The sequence below is a fragment of the Labrus bergylta genome, chromosome 6 (genome assembly GCF_963930695.1).
Source record: "Labrus bergylta chromosome 6, fLabBer1.1, whole genome shotgun sequence".
In the NCBI taxonomy this organism is placed as follows: domain Eukaryota; kingdom Metazoa; phylum Chordata; class Actinopteri; order Labriformes; family Labridae; genus Labrus; species Labrus bergylta.
The window spans coordinates 22141121-22152357 of NC_089200.1; the positions used below are offsets into that span (position 1 = coordinate 22141121).

The window sequence follows — 11237 nt, forward strand, 5'->3', positions numbered from 1 at the left end:
ATTACACCATCTTTTTTTTGTCCAGTAACTGACCCCAGTAGCATAAATAAGATTAGTCCTTGTAACATGGTTTAAAGATTGTGACATTTTAAACATGAAACTGTAGGACACTTAATGTTGCCACAGCCATGAGACACTTGTCTTGATCTTGTCTTCAGATCCGTTTGATAGTCACGATGACCGTGACGATGACGGGGAGGGCGAGTCTGTGGAGGAGCACAAGAGTGTCATCATGCATCTTCTCTCTCAAGTTCGTTTGGGCATGGACCTCACCAAGGTAAAGACCCTTCACCAACTTGTTGTAGTTTTAAGAGCCTGAGTTCCTCCATGTTGGACTGAAGTCTTGGCATCTTTTTTTTTGGTTCTGTCTAGCTTTCTGTGCAATGATCCTTTATGGTTTACCTACTCAACGTCACCTGTGCAGGCGGTTTCTTTTGAACAACCCACACAGCTTAAGTTTTTTCTTCTTCATTATTTATTACAGGTTGTCCTGCCTACCTTCATTCTAGAAAGGAGATCTTTGTTAGAAATGTACGCAGACTTTTTTGCACATCCCGATCTATTTGTAAGGTAATGGTCTTCTCTCTCATTGTTGCAACAATTATATTATTACAATGATATTCAAATGCATCACAAGCAGAGAAATGTAACTCTTTTGTTTGACTTCCACTAGTATCGCTGAGCAGCCAGAGCCCCGGGAGCGCATGGTTCAAGTGGTAAAGTGGTACCTGTCTGCATTTCATGCAGGGAGGAAAGGCTCAGTGGCCAAGAAACCTTATAACCCAATCCTGGGAGAAGTCTTCTTCTGCCACTGGGATCTTCCCACTGAAACAGAGGAGCCTTCCCTGAACGTGGTCAGACCAGTAACCCCTCAGGTAAAAACCTCTTATGGTTCAGCATTGTGTTTCTTAATGGGACACATTACACGACTTTTACACATCACCAATGGATAAAAAATCAAGTTTAATATTAGTGTGTGAAAAAACAATGTTCATCCAAATCAAAGATTGCATGGTGATTAGCTCATTGTCACACTTCATGTAATGTTGTTACACAAATTCAATTTATGACAACAGCAGTTATAATCACTATTTCAAACACTTTACTGAACACACTTTGTTCTTTGTGTGTCAGAACTCCCTGCATTTTATTAACTTTTTAAAAACTATTATTTTAATATTTAGTCTCTTATTTTGGTTTCTCATATTTTGAAAATGGAAAACCTTCTGCCCTTATTTATATATATATATATGTCTGCTTCCTCTCTTCTGCTCCACCTTCCAGGAGACGGCATCAGACGGACCAGTTCCATGGTCTTCAGCCAACAGTGTGCGTTTTGTGGCAGAGCAGGTCTCTCACCACCCACCCAGTATGTGTGAATCCTACTTCTGAGTATTAACATAACTGTGAAAGCTTTTTGACTTGAAGGGTCAAGAATATGAAAACATATAGAGTCTGCTGATATGTTGAATTAGAGTATCTGAATCTTGATAGGGCAAAGGACATTGTTTGATTTAAAAAGGCACTAGCTTATAATTGTTTACTTTATTTTACTGGATATTACAGAAATGTTAAATTTTTCCTACAAACTCCTGAGTATTTTCTCTCTTCTTCCTGCAGTTTCTGCATTCTACGCGGAGTGTTTAAATAAGAAGATCCAATTCAACGCTCATATCTGGACCAAGTCTAAGTTCCTTGGCATGTCCATCGGTGTCCACAATATTGGCCAAGGTAGTCCTTCATACACTGCTAAATAAGAACTTGTGTGTACCTTTAAAAGGCCTTCGTCATGACCATTCTTTACTGTTTCCGTTCAAGGTTGTGTGTCATGTTTGGAGCACGATGAGCATTACATCCTCACCTTCCCTAACGGATATGGCAGGTGCGTATTGTTATTATTTCTGTGTCTTGTCTGCGTCATCACTGATGTACAGTATGCTTCACTAACCTAAGTCTGTCTGTCCAGGTCCATCCTGACTGTGCCCTGGGTGGAGCTAGGTGGCGAATGCAACATCTCCTGCTCCAAGTCGGGCTACAGTGCAACTATTGTGTTCCACACCAAACCTTTCTATGGAGGGAAGAAGCACAGGATTACAGCTGAGATTTTGTAAGGAAAAAAATGTTGTTTTTTTAATCTATTGAGACACTGAATTATAGACTCTGACCTACTTTATTGAACATCTATCATTGTTCATATCTGTTTCTCTATCAGTGCACCGAATGACAAGAAGTCTTTCTGCTCCATTGAAGGAGAATGGAACGGAGTGATGTATTCCAAGTTGGCAACAGGAGTGAGTCTCTATTTTCTTTTTGTGAAGTTTGGAGGGTTTAAAACTATTAAATGAGACATCAGCTTAACAATTTAAGTTGAATCAAACCTAGAGATTTTGTGTGCTACTATGTATGTGTCTGGTGAAGAGCATGGAAGGAATCCAGATTTGCAGTAATAATAATTTATACTTTATTAATCCCGCAAGGGGAAATTCAGTTTTTACACTCTGTTTTAATGAACATGAACACACACATGTACAAACTGGATCCTATGGACATGCATTAATGTAGAGGTCACAGCGAGCACTCAAGAGTAGTTTTGGAGTTCAGTGCCGTGCTCAAGGGCCAATTTCCGTACTTGGTCCGTGCCGGTACGTCGAACCTCTGGTTCCTAACCCAAGTCCCTAGAGACTGAGCTACTGCCGTCCCTGTATCATGAAACTGCTGGTTTGAATGTGTTTTGTATTATGTAAGATACTTTTCTTTATAATAAATCCTGATTATATGTGATTGGAAAACACTTATTGCTTACATTTTGTTAAATGATTACCTCTCCACTTGTTTCAAGGAGAACACATCGTTCATAGACACTAAGAGGCTGGGCATCGTTAAGAAGAAAGTGAGAAAGCTGGAAGACCAGCTTGACTATGAGTCCCGAAGGTGAGAAAAAATAAAGAGAGCATTCGTGCAAAGCATGCAAGAAACAAAGTCTTCATTTAGGAAAAAACCTTGACTTCATGTATTTGACTTTTACTCCTTCAATTCATCAGACTGTGGAGAGATGTGACTTTGAACCTAAAATTGAAAGACATCGATGCAGCAACGGAAGCCAAACACCGGCTGGAGGAGAAACAGCGAGCCGAAGCCAGAGACAGGAAGGAGAATGAGCAGCAGTGGGAGACCAGGGTAAGGCTGCTTGTGTTTTTCATCCACAAAAAATGACATCATCATTGTTTTTAAATGGAAAACAGGTTTACAAATTGACTTAATTAAGATTTAATGTACGACAAAGATCTGTGTGAGTAATTATTCTTATTACTTGTGTGTTTCTGCAGCTATTCCATGAGGATGGAGAGTGCTGGGTCTATGATGAGCCTCTATTAAAGAGATTAGCCTCTCAGAGGCACTAAGGAGACTACGCACACGCTGAAATTCACACAAACATATGCATAAGGAAATGCACACAACAGAGTCTTCATAAGAACTCTTTTGCAAAAACCACTTCTTTTCCAAGCCTTGGAATGACTGATGATTGATTATGTATGTACACAGCTTTGCATTTGACTGTAAAATAACCATATGGAAATGAATGAAATCAAATGGAAAAGCATCTAAGATGTATCAAGTTAATTAGTAAAGCTCCTTTCCTTATTTGGGCAATGTTACTTCCACCACCACCGATACCCACCACCACCCGCCAACATGAGACTCAGCGGAGCAGAGACAGATGGGTAGTGTCTCATCTCTCAGCCACACCCTTCATCAGCTCCACAGGACAAGCCAGAGCCAGAGCATCACTCCTTTCCTTACATATTTTAATTTTTTGGACGGGGGGGCTGCAATAGGTGGGTGGTTGAAGATGTTCAAATCAAACAACACTTGACAAATAAAATAGCGCTCTACATCTCAGGGAATCTGGTGTCTGAGGAAAGAAAGCTGCTGTCCCCTCTGAGAGTCTGACAGCCTTAAAACGGTGGAATGGATGAATCTTTAACAGGGCGAAGAGAAACTCTCAGCTTGCCTGCAACTAGTTGTAACTGTTGTTTATATATAGATATACATATGATGGATATATAAATATATATTCTTTTTTTATTTTCAATGCATTTTTTGTTAATTTTAGTTTCTGGCAATAGTGTAAAATATATGTGGACATGAACATGATGGCTTTACATCTTTAAGAATCATTCCATTTCAAGTTTATTTTGCCACCTATTCCATCTTTTACACTTTTCTGTGTTATCAGAGGCAACACCCTACATAAGCCATAACATCTGAACAAACTAATCGGCAGAGCTGTGATAGACTTGTGGATATATGCAATATATAGATCATCAAAGGACAAATTTGGGTGTCCATTACGCCAAAAAGGTTTAGTGAAGTGGCTAAAGGGACTTTTATTCGGGCAGAGAACAAACAAAGTACCTGAAGGCATTTATGAACAAATGATTGTTTACATATATTTGTCTTTCTGGATCACTGATCCAAGATGAGGACACAAGGCTAGGGTTGGGTGTGTAAAGTCGCTCTGTTTGTTCTGCAGCTCACCTATCCTTGTTTCTTCTCCAAGTCAATGGGATCAACTTGATGGGTTACTTTTGGGTTGTTGGAAGGTGATGAGAGTTTAAGCAGCGGATCAGAGTCGACTACTGATGCTAGATTACAGCCTGTGTTCCACCTCATCAGTCTTTCTTTGCAATTGTTTTTATTTCTTTAAAGATTAACAACTTGTGGGCAATATTTCTCCTACTCAACACCATTGCTTTTCAAATCGTAATGCGTTCTCTTATTTACAGCTACATAGGTTGAAACTAAATACATTGATATTTGGATGAAATGCATAAATAAACAATTTTCACCAGAAAATGCCCAAGAATATATTTTAATACTGTTGCAAGGTTACAATAGATGTTCTTGTTATCTTTGGGGTTAATAGACAGATTCATATCTATGAAAAGTATTATAATAATAATATACTGTTTTTTTATAGCGCTTTTCTAGGAACCCAAAGACTCTTTGACAAAATATAAAACCATAAAAACGAAACAAAAAACGACGAGGACAGTACAATGAAGAAGTAATGTAGGGGGAGGGGGGGAGTTAGTGGTTGTAGGCAATGTTGAAGAGGTGAGTTTTGAGGGATTTCTTGAAGCAGGTAAGTGTAGGGGAGTCTCTAATGTTTTTTGGGAGAGAGTTCCAGAGGGTGGGAGCAGCAACAGAGAAAGCCCTGTCCCCCCAGGACCGAAGGTTTGTCCTGCAGGGGGGGGACAGGAGGTTTGCATCTGCAGACCTGAGAGTGCGGGTGGGAGTGTGTCGGTGGAGGAGGTGAGACAGGTAGGGGGAGCCAGGTTGTGAAGGGCTTTGAAGGTGATGATGAGGAGCTTGAAGTTGATACGCTGGGGGATGGGGAGCCAGTGGAGGTCATGAAGGACTGGGGTGATGTGGTCTCTGGTGCGGGAGTGTGAGGAGATGGGCTGTGGAGTTCTGAATGTATTGAAGTTTTTTGAGTGAGTGTGATGGTGATCCGTAGAGGAGACTGTTGCAATAGTGTAATCTGGAGGTAATGAATGCGTGGGTGAGGGTCTCGGCAGCTGAAAATAAGAGGGATGGGCGGAGGCGGGCGATGTTTTTGAGGTGGAAAAAGGCTGTTTTGGTAATGTTTGGTCGAAGATGACACCAAGGTTACGGATGTGGGGGGGAAGGGAGCACTGTGGCGCCATCGATGGTGAGGGAGAAGTTGTTGGTGGATTTGATGAGGGATTTGGGGTAGATGATAACTTCTGATTTGTCGCAGTTGAGTTTGAGAAAGTTGGTTTGAAGCGAGGATTGTATTTCAGTGATGCAGTCAGTGAGGATTGAGTGAGTGGCAGAATGGCTTTGGTGGCGATGTGGCGTCAGCAAAGCAGTGAAACTGGAGACCATGGCGGCGGATGATGTGTCCAAGTGGGAGCATGTACATGATGAAGAGGAGGGGACCTAGTACTGAACCTTGGGGAACACCTTGGGAGAGAGGAGCAGTGGGGGATTTGCAGTGGTTCATGCTGATGAACTGGTATCTGTCAGAGAGGTATGATTTGAGCCAGGAGAGAGCAGTGCCTTTGATGTTGAAGGTGGTTTCAAGACGGGAGAGAAGGATGGAATGGTTGATGGTGTCAAAAGCTGAGCTTAGGTCCAGTAGGATAAGGATGTTGAGATTTCTGGCATCAGAGGAGAGGAGAAGGTCGTTGGTGATCTTGAGGAGAGCTGTTTCGGTGCTGTGGTGGGAACGGAAACCAGATTGGAATGATTCATAAAGGTTATGGGTGATCAATAAGTCATATGGAGGGATCTATAAACACAAACATTCCTGGTGTACATATCAAGTTAAAAACTTGAGGCCTAGATTCAGCTATTGAATTAACTCATCCTTGAAAGAATACAAATCAGACAAATAAAATCAGCAGTACTGGCGTTTGGTGCGTTCATGAAGGCTGTCACAAGAACACTGACACTGAGAGGAAGTGAGTTCAACAGAATGTGCTTCTTAAAGAAACACGGAGCAGTGAACAGGAAGAAAGACAGATGTTTAGGCTGTAGGGACTAAAACTGAGTTTTCCTCAATGTTAAGTCTCTGAAAATTAAATTGAGGACTTGCAACACATTTCAGTCTTATTCAGTATCATCTGATAAAGAGCAATCAAAAAGTAAAATTCATTTTGTTCATAACCTTCGATTGTATTAGATTTCCTTTCTATTGATGCACAACATTAACATTAGTAGCCTTTGTGGACCACTGATGATCCGCTGTATCATCAGAAAATCGGATGTATAACATCATTCACTTCAACATAATACTGAGTCCACTGATGAATTACTGTTCTTTAATCTAATAAAAAATATATTATTGCATTGTACCTCCGATAGTGCTTTATTTTTTACAATATAACATTACTTAGTGTATTTAAAGTTTCAAATAGTAATAGTACCTTACCAGGGGTACAGATAGATTTTATTTAATGTTTGGAGCTTTCAGACACGTTTCATATGGAAGCGATTAGTGATCAAAATTCAAATGATAAAGCTAATTTTCAGAATATGAGTGTATTATTTGACTCAAAAATAAAATTATGATTAATTTATCTAATTTGAATTTTAGTTTTCAACTTCAAAAATGCACATTCTTTGACTAAATTCAAATGAAGAAGAAAATTACATTTGCTTTATCATTTTAAGAAAATGCCCCGCTAAATATGAGTCAAATAATACACTCATATTCTGAAAATTAAAAACCATTTGAATTTTGATCACTTATCGCTTCCATACGTTTCATAGTTGTCCCCTTGAATATGGAGAAAACTCTTTTTTAAAGTTTTTTGCAGCAGCAGCAGCAGCGACCGGTGACGACAAGAATTTCCGACCAGCAGGGGCGCTACCGGGCATTACTGATAATTTTCCCATCAGCCCTTGCGAATTCTCCTATAAAAGCGCCCTGCACCATCAGCTAGTCCTCACTCCTCTGCTGCTCATAAGGTATGTATGGTGGCACTACTGTAGATAGTTACCTATTCCTCTATTCTTGGAGATTGTTTGTAATTTAGATGTAGAAGTAGGGAGCAATGTGTTTATTTATTAATGTAAGGTAATTTTCATGTTTTCTGATGCTTTTTGATACAATGTGAACTTTAGTTAAAGGCTCTTATGTTAGCAGCAGGCCTCAGCCACGTGCCCCACTGCACGAGGCTGAGATGCATATTAGCCACATCACTAAGCTCTTTTAATGTTGTACTGCAGCATTGTCCCATGACTGTATGATGAATTAAATGTTGGTAGGGACATCTGAATTTATGTGAGGAAACGCCAACATCTCTGACCGCATGGGACAACGACTAAACTCTGCTTTACTCAACCTTTCAGTACATATTATCTTGTTGATGCTACTGGTTGTATACAATGTACAGCATTTAGTGTCTTTTAAACATTTTATAGGGACTTTTCAACTTTTTATAGCTAACCTTTTTATATCTCAACTGATGGCTTATAATGTTTCTTCTGTGTTTGTAGTTGTGCTGAGTGGATACTAAAATGAAAGCCGCCATCTCACGGTAAGCAACCCAAATTGCGCAGTTCTTTTAATGGTTACTGGTGTAGTGGACTGAAGTAGTTTATTAAACTCTGTAACTGAGTTGAGATTGATGGCGAACGTTTCATTACATCGGGACGCGATAATGTGCAGATGGAGTTGACTGCAGTTTTGAAACTTAAGTTCTCTCCGCTCTCAGGTTCATGATGATAACCCCTCCATGGGTTGAATTCCACCAGAGGGCACCATGGTGAGAATTTAAACTACTTTGTTTTATTAATCTCGACTTGGAGTCAGTGATGATGTTTAAGAGTAGTGGACAGAAGTGATTTCTGAGTAATTATACACTGAGACTTCTCTTTAGCACAACATTTGTATTGTCGTGTTCAGCACTGTACTAAAAGATGTTCGTCCACAGGGCCCCTGAGACTGAAGAGACACAAGTCGGCTAGTGTAGCTACCAAAGGTAAGGCCCTTGACTGTGAAAAGTAGACCATGCTTCTCTGTGGTGTCCTGTCTCTTGTTACCAGTACTGTGTTTCCACCGTAGACAATTTAAATGGCATGCTGTGTAAGATGTAGCATTTCTGTACCACAAAATTCAAGCCTGAAAAGTTGTGAACCAGTTCTGAACTGGTCTAGCCTAAGGGCGAATTGCTGAATGTGTAATTGTAACGCAAATGACTTGTATATTTTTTTTAAATCAAATTTGTTAAATGAGTGTTTTTCTGGACATTCAAAATTAGGTGGACATCAACAGTTTATTTGTCTGCATAGAAACACTCGGAGAAGCATTGGTCTACCTTAAGCCTGCACTAGTTTCTGTGCTGCTGTGATGACATTATTTGCTACTCTTGACCCAATGGATGACGATATTTTCAACCCACCAGTTGATTATCTGAGGCACAAACAACCTGTTTATTGTAAGCCTTAATTTTTTCTTTTACAACTGCTCATGCATGTTCTGTTTCCTCAGGTGTGCCAAGTTGGTGTCAGCTGCACAACATCTAGAAAAGGTGAGGTACCAAAACCTCATTCTTCACATTCTCCCAAAAGCAACTGTCAATGATGATTTTTGTTATGAAACATTGGGAATCTCTCTGAAAAAGAGTGAAAGAGTACTTTTTTCTGAGCAGTTCAGAGAGCACACATGTACTTGTATTAAATATGGGCCTCTATTAATGTTCTGTTTGTACTTGCAGATGATGCAGATTCACATTGCTGGAGACCCAGTTCTTGTAATTGGAGGATCAGTTAAAGGTGAGGTGATGTTCAGGCCTGGAATAAAGACTTTGCCCTCATATTGGCCTAATACAATGATGATTGCATAGTTCAGCAGATTAAAACATGAAGAATTGAGCATTGTCTTTCGCTCCTAGCTGATGTATTGGGTTCAATTACCAGTGAGTCGAGCTGATATCTGAAGTGGTTTTTAAAATGGCTTCTATGCATTTTCAGGGGTGTGTCCAACATCACTCAATGCCACATGAGGGTGAGTTGAAAGGCTTATTGGTAGAAATAATACTACACTTGATACAATGATGACTGCATAGTTCAGCAGATTAAAACATGAAGAATTGAGCATTGTCTTTCGCTCCTAGCTGATGTATCAATTGCAATAGTACTTAACCCATAAGTGTTTTGAAAAAATGAATTAAAATAGATTTCTTTGCTTCACAGATATGTAAAACCTAGCTGTTGGAAGATTCTCATTGCAATGTGTTGGTAAGTATCATTTAAGATTTGGACATTGTTCATGATCTTTCAGATGTGATGAGTTTGAATCAGGTCGCTGATCTAGTTGAGGAAACTTGATGCAGAATCTGATCTGGATCATACAGTTACTAACTTACTTTTTTGTTTTAAACATTACTTATAATATATCTCTATCTTTTCAGAGTCCGCAAATTCCCTTAATGGGATTGTGATGGTCATGCACAGGATGTCTCAAAGGCATGGTAAGAACGCAAATATGGCTATTGAATGCATTCTAGACTCTGATGACTGTGTAGCATGTACTTATTTTGTAGTAATGCTTACAAAATATAGATTAGTCTCTGGATTGCCTAGCTTCTGTAAACTTGCTCAGCTTTGCCTCTGAAGTTCCTCCTGTGCAATAAATTGTTATATTAAAGCTTTTAGTATCAATTTGTCTACAATTTCTGCATGTAGAGTATGGATCTTAAACTCTTTTATCCCAGTAGACTGACCATGTGATGACATGTGATCACTGACTTAAAACCATGGAGGTTGTCATATTAGCTCTAACTGATCTGGTCAGTGTGTACTGGCTCAATCTGTTACCTGGTGTGCATATTCACCTTACACTACTGTCTCTTACAGGTTCTATGTGTTCACTTTGGAGGCCCTGTTGAAGGAGACTGACAAAAGGTGAGAAATCAAACTTTTTAAAAAGTGTAACTTTGGGTTCAATGATGTTTTACAAATGTCTGACCTGAACTTCAATGTGGAAACTGTTGTACTGAGGAACCCAGTGAAATTAATTTGAACCAGCCAATCACTGACTTGTAATAAGGTAATTTTCTTTCTAATTCTACAGGAAAAAGCTTCACCCCTCACTAATATAGGTAAGAGCATTTGAATGTACCCTTGTTTCCAATAGGAATGTTAAATTGGTCACACTAGCAGTGATGAAAAGATTCTGCCAAATGATATCTCATGATTATAACCCTTACCGTTCCATATTTTCTGAGTTTTTGTGGTCAAATATCTGTTCTGCCAGTTTACTGTGAAAATGGAGACTTGCCTTTAAATGGAAATTGTCTTCTCAGGAATGATGCTGTCAAGTCCAATTGCCCAGAGTGGCAAGCCCTACACCTCACTCTGAAGTGAGTATGAAACTGGCTGTAAGATTTAATGTTGAAGGATGTGTGTGAATCTACTTAATTTTTTCTAGTCTTGTAATAATGATATTTCTGCTCCTTCTCAGATGCTGTAAGGTGTTGGCTGTGGAAAACCTGCAATGTCAAGACTATGCCATTTGATGTAGAACATGAATAAAAAAATAAAAAACTAAAGAACATATTGCCTTGTGTTTTCTTTGTAGTATTCCATGTGTGCAATGTTGTCTATAAAACATCCTGATGTACACTTGCCTATAAAAAGAAAAAACCTTCCAATGCCTTAGTATAAATTTAATTTCCTCTAGTAGTAAAATGTTACAGTAG

The 11237-nt window shown here is 39.4% G+C and overlaps 1 protein-coding gene and 7 non-coding genes across 12 annotated transcripts in view; all 8 read left to right on the forward strand.

The window, feature by feature from the left end:
* The window catches only part of osbpl9 (oxysterol binding protein-like 9), a 36397-nt gene extending 25305 nt beyond the window's left edge, over positions 1–11092 (forward strand). For all 5 annotated transcript variants that reach the window (XM_020631800.3, XM_020631801.3, XM_065956016.1 and 2 more), the window contains 23 exons: positions 159–277; positions 485–570; positions 674–875; positions 1285–1369; positions 1621–1731; positions 1819–1882; positions 1967–2107; positions 2213–2291; positions 2840–2931; positions 3042–3177; positions 3327–7500; positions 8032–8072; positions 8250–8300; positions 8469–8516; positions 9026–9065; positions 9252–9309; positions 9508–9541; positions 9730–9774; positions 9948–10007; positions 10393–10440; positions 10610–10637; positions 10842–10898; positions 11000–11092. In XM_020631800.3, the coding sequence (XP_020487456.2) occupies positions 159–277; positions 485–570; positions 674–875; positions 1285–1369; positions 1621–1731; positions 1819–1882; positions 1967–2107; positions 2213–2291; positions 2840–2931; positions 3042–3177; positions 3327–3401 (1190 nt within the window). In that variant the 3' untranslated portion in view covers positions 3402–7500; positions 8032–8072; positions 8250–8300; ... (8 more) ...; positions 10842–10898; positions 11000–11092. The remainder of the gene's footprint in view (positions 1–158; positions 278–484; positions 571–673; positions 876–1284; positions 1370–1620; positions 1732–1818; positions 1883–1966; positions 2108–2212; positions 2292–2839; positions 2932–3041; positions 3178–3326; positions 7501–8031; positions 8073–8249; positions 8301–8468; positions 8517–9025; positions 9066–9251; positions 9310–9507; positions 9542–9729; positions 9775–9947; positions 10008–10392; positions 10441–10609; positions 10638–10841; positions 10899–10999) is intronic.
* Positions 7768–7849, forward strand: LOC114920226 (small nucleolar RNA SNORD74). Its single transcript, XR_003808536.1, has one exon. It is a non-coding gene; the product is annotated as a small nucleolar RNA SNORD74 (small nucleolar RNA).
* LOC114920224 (small nucleolar RNA SNORD75) lies at positions 8342–8405 on the forward strand. Its single transcript, XR_003808534.1, has one exon. It is a non-coding gene; the product is annotated as a small nucleolar RNA SNORD75 (small nucleolar RNA).
* LOC114920222 (small nucleolar RNA SNORD79) lies at positions 9107–9187 on the forward strand. The gene has a single exon (XR_003808532.1). It is a non-coding gene; the product is annotated as a small nucleolar RNA SNORD79 (small nucleolar RNA).
* LOC114920228 (small nucleolar RNA snR60/Z15/Z230/Z193/J17) lies at positions 9358–9440 on the forward strand. Its single transcript, XR_003808538.1, has one exon. It is a non-coding gene; the product is annotated as a small nucleolar RNA snR60/Z15/Z230/Z193/J17 (small nucleolar RNA).
* Positions 9580–9662, forward strand: LOC114920227 (small nucleolar RNA snR60/Z15/Z230/Z193/J17). Its single transcript, XR_003808537.1, has one exon. It is a non-coding gene; the product is annotated as a small nucleolar RNA snR60/Z15/Z230/Z193/J17 (small nucleolar RNA).
* Positions 10477–10539, forward strand: LOC114920223 (small nucleolar RNA SNORD78). The gene has a single exon (XR_003808533.1). It is a non-coding gene; the product is annotated as a small nucleolar RNA SNORD78 (small nucleolar RNA).
* LOC114920225 (small nucleolar RNA SNORD47) lies at positions 10693–10766 on the forward strand. The gene has a single exon (XR_003808535.1). It is a non-coding gene; the product is annotated as a small nucleolar RNA SNORD47 (small nucleolar RNA).
* Positions 11093–11237: the final 145 nt, after the last annotated feature.